Genomic DNA, 18093 nt, shown 5'->3' on the forward strand with positions numbered 1-18093 from the left:
GGCCAGCTGGTCACTAACAGATACAATCCAGGCTCCTAAACATGTTCGCAGTGGAGCCCCAGAAACACTGTTCCAGACTTGGGGTCCATCCACAACAGGGGCAGATCCCCAGATATAAGCCTTTCTTATCTCTGTGCTTTGTACCCACTAGAACCTCTGCCTGGAATGCCATCCCATCTCTTCCATACCCTTTCTTGTTCACCACCAGTACTCCTCCCGAAGTTACTTTCTAACTCAAGGGGCACAACAACCGCCTCACCTATCCTTTTCTTGACTCTTTGTCATCGCACTGATCATGCTCTTCATGACATGTCTGTTTCCCTCTCTTGCTGCACGGGAGCTCCGTGAGCACAGGATCTTACCTGCCTTGTTCTGTGCCCTGTCCCCAGCGCCTACAACAGTAGCTGGCCAGACAAGGTGCTCAGTCTTTACTGAATAAATGAATTGTTAGAATCACTGCCTTCTCACTGTGTGCACCGTGCTGCTCCATTAGCACCTACCATCCAGTTGATAATCATGTCTCTTCACTGCAAACTCTTCGAAGAACCCCTTGCATCCCAGACACCTGACAAAGTGGACACCCAGTGATGACTGCCACATTATTTTCACAAAAGACACATCCACAATTCCGCTCCTTTTTATTTAATATGTCTTTGCTCATTCCTGTTATACAAGTTTAGGAGAGGAAAAAAAAATGTGTTGCAGTTTTGGACTTTTAAAAAGTATAAAAAGCTCCCTTACAAAAAGGGAAACCAGAAAGTTTCCAGCAAGTCAAAAAATTAGAAGACCTCAAAAACAGGCCCATGCTGGTTTTCTAAGAAGTAACTATCTCTAAATGGAGTATAATCTATAAAAATATTGAATCACTATGTTGTACACCTGACACTACCAATAATTAACAGTGTAAATCAACTATACATCAATTTAAAAAATAAATAGGTAATAAAAACCTTTTGGTTTTCCATTTAATAAACAGTTCAAACAATATAAAATGAATGAGGTGGAAAATGAGAGTCCTTACATAATTCTAAATCCTAAATAAGTGATCACTATTAGCATATTTTTCTTTTTCTTTTTTTTTTTTTTTGGCGGTACGCGGGCCTCTCACTGTTGTGGCCTCCCCCGTTGTGGAGCACAGGCTCCGGACGCGCAGGCTCAGCGGCCACGGCTCACGGGCCCAGCCGCTCCGCGGCACATGGGATCTTCCCGGACCGGGGCACAAACCCGTGTCCCCCGCATCAGCAGGCAGACTACCAACCACTGCGCCACCAGGGAAGCCCAACTATTAGCATTTGATGTCTATTCTTCTCCTCCCCGCAAAATTAATGCATATCAAATTATATAATACGTACTCATTTCATACATATACACACACACATATATATATATTAAAAATAGGATCACACTATACATACTGATCTGTAATCTAACTTTCTCACATAAGTTCTTTGCCATCTTTCCATAACAATACATAAGATGACCTCATCATTTTCAAAAGCTTTATAATATTTACTACATGGTTTTACTGGAGTTTATTCAACTACTCCTTTATCATTGAATGTTCTAAAGTCCTAGTTTGACTAAAATAGAGTTACCATATGATCCAGCAATCCTGGGCATATATCCAGACAAAATTCTAATTCAAAAAGATACACGCACCACTATGTTCATAGCAGCACTATTTACAATAACCAAGACATGGAGGCAACCTAAATGTCCATCGACAGATGAATGGATAAAGAAGATGTGGTACATATATACAATGGAATGCTACTCAGCCATAAAAAAGAACAAAATAATGCCATTTGCAGCAACATGTATGCAACTAGAGATTATCACACTAAGTGAAGTAAGTCAGAAAGAGAAAGACAAATATCACACGATCTCACTTATATGTGGAATCTAAAATATGACACAAATGAACCTATCTACGAAACAGAAACAGAATCACAGACATAGAGAACAGACTGGTGGTGGCCAAGGGGGAGGGGAGTGGGGGAGGGATGGAGTGGGAGGTTGGGGTTAGCAGATGTAAGCTATTATATACAGGATGGATAAACAATAAGGTCCTACTGTACAGCACAGAGAACTACATTCAATATCCTATGATAAACCATAATGGAAAAGAATATTTAAAAAATGTATATATGTGTACAACTTAATCACTTTGCTGTACAGCTGTAATTAACACAACATTGTAAATCAACTATACTTGAATTTTGGGACTTCCCTGGTGGTCTAGTGATTAAGACTCCAAGCTTCCAATACAGGGGTCATGGGTTTGAGCCCTGGTGGGGGAAGTAAGATCCCACATGCTGCATGGCTAAATAAATAAATGGCTAAATGGCTAAATAAATAAAAACAGGGCTTCCCTGGTGGTCCAGTGGTTAAGACTCTGTGCTCCCAATGCAGGGGGCCCAGGTTTGATCCCTGGTCAGGGAACTAGATCCCATATGCATGTCGCAGCTAAGAGTTCACATGCCACAACTAAAGATCCCACATGCTGTAACAAAGATTCCACAGACGGCAACCAAGATCCCGCATGAAGCAACTAAGACCCAGCACAGCCAAATAAATAAATAAATATTTTTAAAAAACAAACAAAAAAGTTAAAAATAAAAAAAAAAATTAAAAGGGGGACTTCCCTGGTGGTACAGTGGTTAAGACTCCATGCTCCCAATGCAGGGGGACCAGGTGCAATCTCTGGTCAGGGAACTAAATCCTATATGCGTGCTGCAACTAAGAGTCTGAATGATGCAGCTAAGACGCACCACAGCCAAATAAACAAATGAATGATATTTTAAAAATAATAATAAATAAAAAGCAAGGAAATTGTTATTAAAAAAACAAAAAACTATACTTCAATTTTTTTTAATGTAGAATAAAGTCCTAGGTTGACACTATATTAAACAGTATGGTGAGGAACATACTCATACAAATCTTTCCTTAGGATAAATTATATGAAGTAGAACTGCCAGGTCATTGAATATGCACATTTGACCTTTTAATCCCTGTTGTCAAAATTCCCTCCAGAAAAGTTATGTGGACCCCGACCAGTAATATATAAAATTCCACCACCACCCCACCTCAATGAAGGGTGGTTTTTTTTTTTTTTGATCAGTAGAATTAATACCTTCAGCAGGATAAAATCTCTGACCCTTGGCACCAATTCATACTCACCTCACCAACTCTGCCTCTTCAAGAAAAGCAGGCATTGATTCTATTCTGTTCCAGGGTTCAAGAGCCTTACCGAGGTTAACTCTGGGCTGCACTAGAGGCACACGTAACTGCACAGACCTCAAGTGAAGACCACTATTCCACAGAGAGGTCCTTAGCTCCGGGCTCTGACCACAAAGCAAAGGGATCACAGGTAGGATCCCTTGTCAGTATACAGAGGGCCTGTAGCTTCTGCAAGACAGACCCTCATGAAGGAGCAGCCGTGCAAGTATGTATATCCCCGCTCATCATTCTTGTCTTCTAAGGGAGTCTGGGAACTGCCACAGCAGAGCTAGAGCCAAGAGCACTAACAGTTTACGTAAGTCCCCTAAATACGAACGAGTTCCATTCCGAGAGCACATTCGAAAGTTCAATTTGTTCGTAAGTCCAACTGTTAGCCTAGGTACCCAACTAACAAAATCGGCTGTATAGTACTGTACTGTAATAGGTTTATAATACTTTTCACACAAATAATACATAACAAACAAACACAAAAAATAAAGAAAAAAATTTTAATCTTACAGTACAGTACCTTGAAAAGTTCAGTAGTACAGTACAACAGCTGGCATACAGGGGCTGGCATCGAGTGAACAGGCAAGGAGAGTTACTGACTGGAGGAGGGAGAGGAAGTGGGAGATGGTAGAGCTGAAGGATCATCAGCAATAGGAGACGGGGTGGGGGGGGGCAAGCTGCAATTTCATTCTTCCTTAATACACTTTCAGTATGAATACGGATCAACACTTGGAGCATCAAAACTTTTTATTTTTTTGAAGAATATTTCTACAATTCTTCCCTGCCTTCTTAAACAGAGTTCACTAGACAGAAGCATGTTTCTTAAGGATCACAGTCATACCATGAACACCCACAGGGGTGTTGACCACTCAAAACAACAGGGCAATGAGGGCTAACGAACCCCAGTTCAATATACTTTAAAAATGTGTCTACTGCTGAGTTTGTCTCTTCCCATACTGTCAGCTATCAGCTTCTCTCTCTCCAGCAGATGCCCCCTCTCTACTTCAGAGCCATAATGGTCCCCTCCAGTCATTTATGCTACGGGAAGCAGTAATTAAGTAGGTTAGAATTACAAATACATTAAGAACAAACAGATAGAGCAGAGAAATCACCTCTGAGTGATGCAGCTAAGCTTGGGGAGGTCACTGTGAGCGAAGCAGTTAAGTTCTGGTGCACAGACTTTGTGAAAACTCATTCAAGAGCCACCACTACATTGAATACGTGCCTTGAAATGGCTTGCAGATAGCTCTATCACATCCTTGGAGGGAGGGTTTTGTTTTTGACACATAGAGGCAGGGAGCTGGCTGGCCGCCAAAGGAAAAAGCATGAGGAGTGGGAGGGTGATCCTAAGGTCTTGGGTCCAGTGTTTTCGAAAGAACACATCAACTGCTTTCCTCCACAGAAAATGAGAGGAACATCCAGGCAGACAAGCACAGCACCGCAAGTATACAAGTCTTCTGCTGGCATGCTACTGCTAACAAAAATAAAGTGTCGCAAATGTTGTTATTCCTTTCCCTTACTTAAGCTTTCTAGAAAATCTCCAAATAGCCAACAATCTAGAGCCAACAGGTTTTACAAACCAAAACTCTCCTCTTAGGCACAGCCACTGAGATCTACAAGTGTCACATGGCCTGGTGAAAAGAGTGCTGGGGTCAAGGTCAAGAGATGACCTTGGGCCAATCATCTGCCCTTTCTCAGCTTAGTTTTCCCACATAAAATGGGGATGACACCTGCTCTTCTCTGGGAAAAGAGGGCCGTCGTGGGGAGTGTAAGGAGATACAGCTGTGGCCACCACTACTCTGCCAGAGTCAGCCAGGCTGCCCCTCCCACTCAAGCCTGCATGAACTGCAGGACACGTGCATGGGCAGCACCACATCTGGTCCGGCCACACCAGAGGATCTTGAGAGTCCTAGAAGGCGCCAGGTAGGAAAGGGGCTCAATGACAAGTTTCCAATTCAACACAGCAGGCTGCAGCCCAGAAGCTCCACTGTCCGCTTTAGAAATATCTTGGCAATGGTTTTTAACAGCAGAATCACCCTCTGTCAAAGGAAACCTTACATATGCCCCCAATATATAAAACAGATAAAAAGTGGTATTTGAATTTCTTAATTATTTAATTTATAGTATTTATTTATTATAAATACAGTGAGGCTGCTCTCATGAACATAAGATTAAATTACAAATGAAACATCTAATATATTTCCCTTTATTTTTCCGACAGTATAAGAAATATAAAGAAATATAAAGCAGGAATACAAAATCCTGATTCACAAATAGTGCAAATGGTATCTATTTAGCCTTTTACTTGCAGCCTCAGGAATCCATTCAATTAACCTAACCAGAAACCTAAACTTAGGACATAAGAAATTTTTTTTTTTTTGGCTGCGTTGGGTCTTTGTTGCTGTGCACGGGCTTCCTCTAGTTGCGGCAAGCGGGGGCTACTATTCGTTGCAGTGCGCGGGCTACTCACTGTGGTGGTTTCTCTTTTTGCAGAGCACAGGCTCTAGGCACACGGGCTTCAGTAGTGGCAGCATGCAGGCTCAGTAGTTGTGGTTCACGGGCTCTAGAGCACAGGCTCAGTAGTTGTGGCGCACGGGCTTAGCTGCTCCACGGCATGTGGGATCTTCCCGGACCAGGGCTCGAACCTGTGTCCCCTGCATCGGCAGGTGGATTCTCAACCACTGTGCCACCAGGGAAGCCCCTAGGAAATTTTTATTTCAAGTTGGATTACATTTCTTATTAGGAAATGTTCAGTTTGGAGGGAGGTGAAGAATGGTTTCACTGGCCAGTTTAAGCTTTTATGTGTGGGGGAAAGCACTGTTAAAATGTATCTTGTAACATAATTCAACGTTCAAATGAGGTCAGCTCTAAAAATCCCCAGATACTTGGTACCAGGCTCTGACAGATATTTATGCAAAATTTCAGGAGTCAAATTTATTTTGTTTCACACACTAAGTTCAAACTAAGTTTCGATTTCATCACTGACATTCTACCAGCCTTTGTAAATACGCACAGTGAGAACACAAGCCCATATTGCCTAATGGAACTCATTCAATTTATTGTAAAAGTTTCAACAAGATATAGAAGCGAGGGTACCAAATTATATTTGAGAGATTTAGGTAATGGAGTTTGTCAGCCAATGTAAAAAAGTGATTTATTGCCTCATTTGAAATATCTGGAGCTCAACCTTTCCTTGAGTGGTCAACAAACTCTAGTATGAAAAAGTAAACTCCTAAGAATTATTATCTACGTCATTACAAAGAACTCATAAAAATAAAAATATAATATCTTAGAATAATGCCCACACGGTATATTACACACACAGCATCGCTCTAAGAGGTTACCTACTGAATAAGCAGAGTTTTGTATATACAACACACAACTTTTGGTAACAGCTGGTATACAAACCAGCCCTTTGGCAATTCTGCTGCCATTGTTCTCACAATATAAGGTGAAATTTTCTTCACTTCTGTATGTGTCAAGTACTTGAAAGAACCGGGCTTTCTCACGTTTGCCTGGATAAACACATACAAATGCAAGCAAAATGTTGACAACTGCACCACCCACACTTCTGCCGGGGTACATCATACGAGCATTCGTCATACAGCCCCAGCACTTTCATTAAACGGGGAGCATTTGGTTCTTCTCTGTGTGTATCACTCTACGATGGCACTAACCACCTTCACAGAGCACTGGGAGGTGAGGACTGGGAAGCTACAAGTGCCTGTTCCATGTCAGGTTGAACCTTGGTGGTGGCATTCTACGATTCTTAAGAACAGGGTAAACCCTTGGGATCTAGGAACATGTGAGGAGATACACAAGACCTGCTGTTCTGTTCTCAAAAACAGAAATGACTAGAAAGAAAAAATATGGATTCCCCGAGAGCTGCCGTCAGCTCAGCTCCTGCCTCAGCCCCCAAGCCAAGCAACAAATGCGGCTCCGAGAGCGGTGCAGAAGTGCAGTACATCCCACCCTTCCCTCCTTCCCAGAGGATGGAGGCTCACTCCATTCATCCACTCACTCACACATTAATTTGGTCAACCCACAGACATCCACTGGATGTCTACTTCGCAAGGCATACGCATGGTGTATGTTTCCATTCACATAAATTTAATTATGCTTTATTTTAGAGAGGAGTTCCTCAATACCCTTAAAAGTAACCTGAAGATACCCAAAATGAGTGACCATCACCAGAACCAGGACTCACTTCTGTTAACCAAACAGGTACAGCACTTGGCAAACGTTAACTAATACTTCGACTTGTGCAAGCGTGCTTTGAGCTTCTGTGTGCCAGGCAGGATACACAGATAAGATCCAGTTCCTGCCCTCAAGGGGCTCAGAGGGGGGGAATGGAGTAAATCCAAGATACAGAGGACAATGTGATAAATGCAAAGGCAGAGCAACAGTATGGGGGACTAGGGGAAAGGAAAGAAGGCTTAGTTACATTATCCTGAAGGAACCGGGAAGGCTTCTGTGAAATGATCTACATTCTTCTCTTTAGAGAGAAGCAAGAGCTGAACAAAAGCAAGAACATATTCCAGGTAGATGCAGGAGGAAGAGAAGGCACGGAGGCAGAAGAGACAGTTGAGTGTGGCTGAAACAGAGGAATAATGGGTGGGAGTGGGTGGGAGTGGCTGGCCGGGAGGCTGGGAGGGAGCACCAAGACTTTCTCATCAGCAGGCTTAATATGATTCAGGTCGCCTGGTCTCAGACACCTCAATCATCTGTAAAGTGGAAAGAGTGGCTCCTCCAGAAAATTCCGCATACCAAATTGAGTGGTCACACTGCATTCTCCCTGTGCTTGGCAGGAGGCTTGGCCAATACATACATCATCTTCCTCTGGTCTAGGTACATGGAGGGGAGCTCCCAAAACAAACCAATCAAAATGCCGACTCAGCCATAATAGAAGATATATATAATACATGTCTCTGACTTGGCAGGAGTCGAGTTCCGCTAACATAAGTCTTTCCATGCTCTAAAATCCATGCAGTTTTTTAAAAGCACGCCCAAGGCCACTCTGCTTCCAGGGGATTTGGGGTTTTAGCCAATTTGCTTATAAGATGGCTGTGCAAATTTGCACTACCCCATGAGCCTGGGTTTGAAATGGAGGGGAGGATCTCAGCTATAACAGGGAAGACTTTTAATAAAGAGCAGAACCCAGAGCCCATGCAATAGATAGCTGCTCTTGCAGGTGAACCCACGCTGGGCACTGCTCACCCAGCTCTCCAAGGGATGCAGTAACCAAATCCCACTGGCCCCAAATTCACTCACTTCACAGATACATTCTGAATGCCTATTATATGCAAAGTACCATGGAGACCATAAAGGTGTGCAAGCCACAGCCCGAGCCCTGAAAGGGCTTACAGCTTAGGAGGAAGGACACCTACAAAAGCCAGTAAAGGGACTTCCCTGGTGGTCCAGGGGTTAAGACTCCACGCTTCCACTGCAAGGGGCGCAGGTTTGATCCCTGGTTGGGAAACTAAGATCCCGCATGCTGCATGGTGAAGCAAAAAATAATAATAATAAAAGCCAGTAAAACATGCTGGATGGTGAAAGTGCCATTAAGACACTGATGGGCCAAAGGAAGTAAAGGTCCCTTCCGGTAAAGAAGGAAGAGACTTCCTAAAGGAGGCAGCTGCAGAGAAATGGAGGAGGTTTTCAACACAAAACAGTTGGAAAAGGTGCTCCTCTTTTCTGAGCCCTTGCTATGCATCACTTCAATCCCACAACAAACCAGTGTGCCAGGTGATACCACATGGACTGGGCATGGAAATCCTGGTGAGCACAATGTCTGTCACACACATCATGGGTGGTAGAGCCCTTGTTCTCTGCTACAGAAAGCCTTTCTGGTAGAGGGAATGGCATGAGTACAGCCGGTATGGGATACGAGAAGAATCAAATATGTTGGAAGGACACACTGTAGGACATCTGGCTGGAAAGATACACTGAAACCACACAGCAGGGGCCTCATCTACCTGGCCTTCGGAGAATGTGCTTGTTGACTGGGTGATGAAGCACGTAGGGAAGAGGAAGCTTTTGAGAAACAAGAGTCCAGGATCAGGCACAGCGGCTAAGAGCCACTGGAGCCAGCCAGCTCTGACACCTACTAGGTGTGTAAATGTGGACGAGGTCTTTAACTTCTGTGTGCCTCCACTTCCTCATCTATTAGATGGGGATGATAATACTACCTAATTCACAGAATTGTGACACTAAATGAATTTGCAAAGCAATAAGAATAATGCCACCCATAAAAACTGCCATAGAAGTGTCACTGGATAATGATGGTGATGATGAAGCAGCCTTAATTAACCAGATGAGACATCCTGAAGTTGGGATATTATCTCAGAGATGACTAGAGTAATCCAGACAAGAGAAAGGATGGTAGCAGCTACCAGGAGGGGGGGGGGAGGGAGGCAGGGAGAGGAAGTAAATGAACTGAGAGATCAGAGAACTCGAAAGGGGAGGAGAGGGTTGCAGCCTGGGAGAAAAGCAGTGCTGCTGGAGGGGCTGCTCGGCCATAAAAGCACTTGGCAAAGACTTAGAGGACTCCTTGCTAGACTTCAATCCTTACACACCCAGGGGCAGTCCTCAGAGCCTCAAACCTTCCATCTCGAAAACGGAGCCAACAATCCTTACCCTTTCTACTCTCAGCATCGTCATGAGGAGCTAATAGGGCAGTGGATTTGGCCACAGGATGTTAAGACATAACGCACTGTACAGATGGGAGGCGTGAGTTGGGACAAGGGACTAGTCTGGGGAACGAGCCCAAGGAAAGAGAGACACTCTACTCAACCTTGTCCATGATGTTCCCAGAGAGGAAGACTGAGGTCAATTCCAACATCCTCGCCCTGCACAGCTACAGGCTGGTACCAGCCCAGGACCAGGGACACCTGAGGCTGCCATGGCACTGAGGGTAGAACACACAAAGGTTCAAGGGGCAGACCCCCCGTGCTGACAGCAGCACTCACCATTCCAGGGCACACGAGGGATAAAAGAAGCCCACAGAAAACCCAGTTGGCTCTACCTCCTCCAGCTCTCCAGTTATAAAGCCTGTAAGCAGATCAAAAGAAGGGTTCCGGAGCCAGCCAGGGGTGGGGATGAGAAAACCAGCCCCTGAGGGCTGCAGCAGGCGGCCCCCCCAGCAGTTTGCCTTCCATTAAAGCCAAGTGTTTGTTTACATTTCCTGCATCATCTTGTCACTTTCTGGATAGGATTTCTTAACAGAAACTCATCTTTTTCATGTTGAGTGTAGTCTACAGAGTCCAGGAGACCATAAAGAGCAGCAGCTCGCGTACCCTATTTAAGTTCTCTTTATTTTAGCTTCGGGAGGAACTCAGGAGCCCCAGCCCCGAGTCGCTTCTCCAGCAGACCCTGCGCCTCCTTATCACATCATTCACCACAGAAGACTGGGACGGTGTCCTTAACACAACTCTCTCCCTCCCACTACCCTGGAGTTCCTTGAAGTTCCCTGAACTAGCCTAGAGTTCTCATCCTTCTCTGAGTCCCCACCACCCAACACAGACCCTAGCATATAATGAACTGAAATATCACCCATCCTTTGGAATCCAAAAGCAGTGAGAACCCACAGGCACAACCTGCTCCAAATACTCAACCTTGCCCCTTACTCAAAAGTCTTTTAATATAGCAGCACCTCATGTCTTCAAGCCTCCCTGTTTGGTTTTCCAAAACCCTGACTTCCGAGGTCAAAGGAAAGGTCTAATTTAGGTTTGTGACCTTAGCCTGTGTTTCATTTTACAGTTTTGATTTGTTTGATACAGGTTGTGGAGAAGTAAAAGCCCTTATCACTCCAAAATACAGTTACCAAATTCAAACCACTCGAGAATAGGGCCTTCTCCCTTCAACCAACTTTTTCGACTGACTTTTAACAGTTTTAAAATTGATAAACTAGAAGAAGCGCTTTATTTAAAGAAAGAAAAAAAGATCTAAGTAAACAGTTCCCAGAGTTCTCTAAGAATTTAGACTCAAAGAACACAATCTGTCTACACAAGGATAAATGCAGTTTTATTAAAGAAAACACAGCAGGCTTACATACACTCTTCAAACAGTGTACACTGTCCACACGAAGAAGCAAACAAATTCAAAGCGGGTGGAACAGGGTCATCAGTGGGGAAGTACCACGGTTTTTCGCTCGAAAGCTGAACCACAAGGCAGGCAAGTGTTAGAGACAGACTTTCTCAAGGTATCTCGAATGCAGCTCAAGGAGATGACCACAGAATCATGCGGTGGAGCTACTGTGATTGTTTTCAAAATAATTTTTATTGAAGAAACAATCAACTGAACTACTTATCATCTGCAAAACCAAGCCCGTTGGCACCAAATGTGTTAAAAGCCTCCAATAGCACTGGAGTTTTGATTTATTCCAAATATAGACCTGAAATCACAAACTACAGAGCCAAAGCCACAGTGTTTTAAATGACTGACCAACTCCATCGAAATATCCCACACTTCTCATTTCAGAGTGAGGGGGAAATAAATGAGAGTCAAGAAACACAATTTCTAGAAATTCTTCCATCATAGGAGGGAAAGTCTGAAAGATCTGTGTGGTTTTTAAGAAAGCCAGTGGAAACTAGAACATACGCAAAAGTTATTTCCACTGCACACTACAGATAAAAATGTCACTTTTCCAACAATTTTAAAATACATGGTATGTCTAGAGTTTGATTTTTCTCTCATTACTTGAGCTTTTGTCAAGCACCTGGATGTTAAGAGTTATAAAAATGAATGAAGGGGCTTCCCTGGTGGCACAGTCGTTAAGAATCCACCTGCCAATGCAGGGGACACGGGTTCGATCCCTGGTCCGGGAAGATCCCACATGCTGCGGAGCAACTAAGCCCATGAGCCACAACTACTGAGCCCGTGAGCCACAACTACTGAGCCCGTGTGCCACAACTATTGAGCCCGCACACCTAGAGCCCGTGCTCCGCAACAAGGGAAGCTACCGCAATGAAAAGCCCACGCACCGCAACGAAGAGTAGCCCCCGCTCGCTGCCCATGCGCAGCAGTGAAGACCTAACGCAGCCAAAAATAAATAAATAAAATAAATTTGTTACAAAAAAAAAAAATGAATGAAGATTCTGTTCCTGCCCATAAAGTGCTCACAAGTTGGGTATTTGTACCCAAAATGAAAGGGTTTAATAAATAGATGATACGAATTTCAGTAAGGGACTTTTAGTAATAGAAAAAAGGTCCAAAGTTCTTTGCAGCAATATTTTATTTTCCCTAGTTAAAAAAAAAATTAACCTAACCAGAATGATCTATTAGAGAGACGCTGCTAAACCCAAAGTGGTGGGATGTGACTGGGAGCATTCTTTACCAAAGGACTGGCCAGTGACGAGACCTGCACTAGCTATCGATCATCATCAATCTCCACACTTCACTGTGACTTTCGACCACTTTGTCAACTTTCATAGATTAAAACACTCCAGGCCAGTCCTTGATTCAATTGGTAGATAACTACTGCTTCCCCTCAAAAACCACATATTCACTTTAATCCATTTGAATAATTTCTCAAACTATGGGCTGAATTCTAACTAGGATCCAAGTCCAGACAATCCCACATGAAGCTAATCTTCAACTAGAGGGCCAGAAGCTCTGGTTACTGGGATTTCACTCATTCCAACTCATTTAACAAATATTTATTGAGCACCAACTGCCAGGAATTTTCTAAACACTGAGCAATTCCGCTGGAAAATAAAACAGACATGGAACCTTCCCTTGTGGGGCTTACAATCTAGCAGTCAGAGCATCAACAAATGAATTTTATTGAGGGAAAGGAACATGACTCAGGATAACAGGCAGCTGGGCTGGGGAAGAGACGGGATAGGCACCCACCAGATAGGATGGTTAGTTAGAGAGTTTCTATGAAGACAAAACCCTACAGAAGATACATCCTTAAAACTTGAAAAACACCTGTTACAAAGGTTGGTGTGATTGTTACTGAAAAAATTTTCTGAATAACTAGTATATATAATTTAGAAAAGACAAAAATATGTTTAAAAATAGAATGAGTCTAAACTAATCTATAAACTTAACAGAACCCCAATAAAAATAGTTTCTGAAAAATTTTTTGACTAGACAAAGTGCGTCTAAAAGTGTAAACAGACAAACACACCTGTGAAAAAAGCCAGGAAAAAAATCTTAAAGAAGAAAGTGATGAAAAGTGAGTAGCTGAATTATACAGCAAAACCCCTCTCACAGAGCTATGGTAATTAAAGCTCCAGGTAGATAATGGAGCACATGTGAATTTAGTTTACCGATCTATAGAGAAAAGAGTCAATGAATTGTGTTAGGACAAGACAAGCATTAAGTTAAAAGGTTTGGATCTCTACCTCACTCTTTCTACCATATCAAACAAAATCTAGACATATTCAACTATGTAAAGTATATTATGACTTCATTTTTTTTATGTGCAAGACATTTTTCCAATAATTTCAGGATAAGATGGTCTTTTGCATGCAAATGAAAAACCTAGAAATCATAAAGGAAGAGTTGATAAATTTGATGTAATATTAATTTCTGCATGGAAAGTTATGTAACAGGGAAAGTCAAAAGGCAAATGACAAACTGAGAAAGAATACGTGCAATGACCCCATCATACAGCCCCCTGACGTTTTGCTGGGACATTAGCAGTGCTTCTCAAATTTTAATGTGCACACTCTTCACCTGGAATCTTGTTAAAGTCAAGATTCTAGTTTGGCAGGCCTGGAGTGGGGGTCTCAGAGTCTGCACCTCTAACAGGCTCCTGGGAATACCAAGTAGCTAAATTTTACAGAACTTTTCAAATTAAAGAGACATGGGGCCAGAACTGAGTGGGGTTCAGATACCTCATAAGAATCACTTGGGAAGGTTTCAGAACCTTGGTCCAAACTTCACCATTGGATATTCTGATTTAGAAGATCCAAGCTTGAACAGGAGGAGTCAGTATTTTTTTTTTTAACTCCCCAGGTGACAAAGATATTCAGCCTGGTTTGAAATCCAGTGGACAAGATCGTCTGAGTCCCTTCCTGATCTTTTCTGTGCTCTGAATACTACAGAGAGACATGTTTGAACTGGTAGTTTAAAACCACTTCTTTTCCACCCCCAGACCTCCCTCCCCTACCCACACATCACCTTCCTGCAGCCTTGTCCTAACATATTCTCCTCTCACAACAAAGGCTGACAAAAGTACAGGAGCAGAGCAAAGGAGGCCCACAAGCATGGGTAAGGGGCATCCCGGTGATGGTTTACCCAGTCGCTGTTTAACCAGTTATTGGCTGTGTGATCCTGGGTTAGCCTCCTAATCTCCTGGCCTGTATTTCCTCACTTATACAAACCAAGTTGTTGTGAGGGTTTAAATAAGGTAATCTATTAAAAGAACTGTGGAAATTGTAAAACATCATGTAAACATTAGATGTTTTTCCTAGATGTGACATTGGGAACACACCTGTCTAAACCTGAACCCCTCATGTCCATGTCCCAACAAATTTCTACGTTGTCCCCCTTTCCAATCCCTTCTCAATTTAAAGAAAGAAAAGTTCTCCAGGTTTCCACTTTCTAAATATACAAACTAAACACTATGAACAAAACAGGTAGGACATAAATACTAAAAACAGAACTACCATATGACCCAGCAATTCCACTCCTGGGCATACAACCGAAAAACACTAATTGGAAAAGATACATGCACCCCAGTGTTCATAGCAGCATTATTTGCAATTGCCAAGACATGGAAGCAACTTAAGTATCCATCAACAGATGAATGGATAAAGAAGATATGGTATGTGTGTGTATACACACATACAATGGAATACTACTACTCAGCCATAGAAAAAAAAGAATGAAATTTTGCCATTTGCAACAAGGTGGATGGACTTGAAGGGCATTACGCTACATGAAATAAGTCAGAAAAAGACAAATACTGTATGATCTCACTTATATGTGAAATCTAAAAAATACAACAAACTAGTGAATATAACAGAAAAGAAAGACTCACAGACATAGAGAGCAAACTGGTGGTTACCAGTGGGGAGAGGGAAAGGGGCAGGGGCAGTATAGGGGTAGGGGATTAAGAGGTACAAACTATTATGTATAAAATAAGCTACAAGAATATATTGCACAACATGGGGAATACAGCCAATATTTTACAATAACTATAGATGGAGTATAACCTTTAAAAACTGTGAATCACTTTCTTATATAATATTATACATTAATTATGTCAAAGAAAAAAAGGAGGAAGTTTCCAAACTTTCTCAGTTAAAAAAAAAAAAACCCGCAGGTAGAACGTGTTATATCAAGCCTAAACTAAAAATGGCTTCAAATCTGTAAAAGATGCCAACAAATACTGCATATGTCTCTTAATGTACATGGTAAGGGTTTTCCAAAACAAATTCTATCCTCTTTAACAACTTCTACTTTGCTATTTCTAAGTGTTAAGTCTCACCTAAATCTTCCTCCCTGCTCATTTATACTGCCACCCCCAATGCCCCCCAATCTGGGGAACAGCAGATGAAGCAGGCCTTTTGTTTCTGACACCATCCCCAGGGGCACACACACATCTTATAGGTCTCCTCAAGAGAGGCATTTGCTATTTAATCCATTTGTGAATAAAATGAACCTGGAAGGTTCCCTGACAGAGGAAGCTTGAAGCACGTGCACAATATACACACTGGATTTATCATCAGGAAGCATTTGCCAAAGGCCACTGAGCGCATGCTTTTCCACACTGATCAGAGATGGCAGGGGAGGAAGTGAAGGGTGGCGCCACTAGAAGGGACATCCAGGTCTAATGACACACCTGGCCTGCCTCCTTCCAGGTGCTCAGCCAGCCAGAACTCCTCAGTGCCCCAAGGGTATGACTGGAAAAATTCCTCACCTGCCACATTTGAACCAAGCCCCCGTACGACCTAAACCACATGGCAAACCAGGCAGCAGAAGGGCCTACATAAGGCCTGGAAATGTTCCAGTGTGAAACACAGGTTAGGAGGGTAACCCTATTGTTACTACCTGGTTAGCTCCCTCAGACAGAATCCATACTGGAGAACTGGGTCCAGGACAGCAGCCCTGCCTTGCAGACCAAGCAGAAGCTGTGTGCAATCACACTCAGTAGGGCCTCTCCAGAACACCACACAGGGCTTATTTCCCAGCAAACTAGTTGGCCAGAGACCATTTGGTTTCAATTAACAGAAACCCACTCCCACTAACCTAAGGAAAAAAAAAAAAAAAAAGAAGGGTAGGGGAACGTGGGTTCATTATAAGGCCAAGGGGTCTATCAGATGACCCCGAATCAGGAACTGCAGCCAGCCCTCATGGGAAATGGAAACCAGGAAATGGAAAACCATCCGGAAATGAGACTATTCCCAAGGTCTCTCATCTCCTCCTCTGCACAACAGCTTTGTTGTTTTCTCTCTGCAAATCAGTTTTAATTCTATGCTTCTGTGTACCCATGGGTCAAACATCTACTCCCCAGTTAGCTTTTCCCTGAACTGTAGGGTGAGCATCAAAGACCAACTAGGATTGCTGTCTCAATCCCAAAAGATTCAGGAGAGAGAGTTCAACTCAGCTCGGATCAGACAGCCCTCTTTGATCCAAACATCAGAGAGAAGGTGGGTAAGTTGGCCTAACTATAGAGGATATCTACCTGTCTGGCACAATTACAACAAATGACAATATAAATGACAACAGCTTAATGAACTCTGACCTTTGTTAAAGCCACAAGGTTTCCAAAGGTACCATCTTGCCTTCTTATCATCGCTCCAAGGAAGCACAGCTGTACAGCCAGATCCTCAAATAACAGATAAATGTCTTCTTTGTAGTTTGCCTGTTGGTTGCTTGGGTCGGAGAAAAAAAGCACTTTGTTGTTATCAAATAGGAATTTATTTCTGGTTCCTCCTTTCCTCTTTACAGGAGGGTTCTCAGCAGAAATCTTGCCTGGAAACAGGCAGAACCCGGCAGTACACAAAACTGTCCTTGAATCATGAATGCAGAGGTAGGGGAGAGACACAGTCATGGTAGAGAAATACACACACAGAACTAAAGCCTTCTGGGGCAGGCATACTAAAAATAATTTTCCATAGGAAGATCTGTTCGGTGTAAAGGTTAAGCAAGGCTCCTTCCTTCCTTACAAAAGCATCTGGGTTTTTCATAAAGTAGACCCAAAGAGTCCATCAGTGGGGGGTCTACTTCACCTAGGGCAACAAACACATTCCTCCCAGATCATGGGCTGCTCTGTGTGGTTGCTAATAAGATAATCTGTTACAGGAGGCTTACAAATCCATTTACATTGATTTTAATTAATGCATCAATCCCTGAGCCTGAACAACTTGGTCCAGAGAGGGTAAGCAATTCAAGATTCAATCTGCACTCCCAGCCTGAAAGCTACATTAAAAAGAAATTAACTCGCAGATCAATGCAGGACAAATAAAAATAACTGGGTTTGTATCTCTTACAACATAAGAAAGAATCTCTTCCAAGTTTAGACAGTTACTCTTCACACATTAATAAGGGGAATATATTTTCAGCGATTTCCTTCCTAACAAACTCACCTAGGATTAAGGGGGTTTTTTGGGACAAGCCTGAAATCTGGAAAACCAAAGTCAGATATTATGACTCTCAGTCCAACCTCTGAAATGAAGCTGAGTCCAACTTTCTCAAAAACTCATCAGAACCTCTCAGCTCAGACTGAAGTTGAATAGAGAATTACCCAAATACAAACGACCAGTAAGAACAAAGTGGAACCCACCAGCCTGGCTGTGCTCTGAATCAGCCAGGCTTCATTAAGAAGGCAGGCAAACTTTTGCATTTGCTTTTACTTTATCCTTTACAAAGGCTGAAATAGAATTTGACCTTTCTGAGCTATCGCTAACT

At 42.8% G+C, this 18093-nt stretch overlaps 1 protein-coding gene across 9 annotated transcripts in view; it reads right to left on the reverse strand.

Annotated features, from left to right (window-relative positions):
* TEAD1 (TEA domain transcription factor 1) overlaps window positions 1-18093 on the reverse strand; it is a 269279-nt gene that overhangs the window by 229832 nt on the left and 21354 nt on the right. For 6 of the 9 annotated variants that reach the window (XM_081238930.1, XM_081238931.1, XM_081238929.1 and 3 more), the window contains one exon: window positions 16928-17057. The exons of the other annotated variants lie outside the window; for them this stretch is intronic. In XM_081238930.1, the coding sequence (XP_081095056.1) occupies window positions 16928-17057 (130 nt within the window). The remainder of the gene's footprint in view (window positions 1-16927; window positions 17058-18093) is intronic. 9 annotated transcript variants of the gene reach the window in all.

The sequence above is a fragment of the Mesoplodon bidens genome (genome assembly GCF_964165515.1).
Source record: "Mesoplodon bidens genome assembly, chromosome: 7".
Lineage (NCBI taxonomy): Eukaryota > Metazoa > Chordata > Mammalia > Artiodactyla > Ziphiidae > Mesoplodon > Mesoplodon bidens.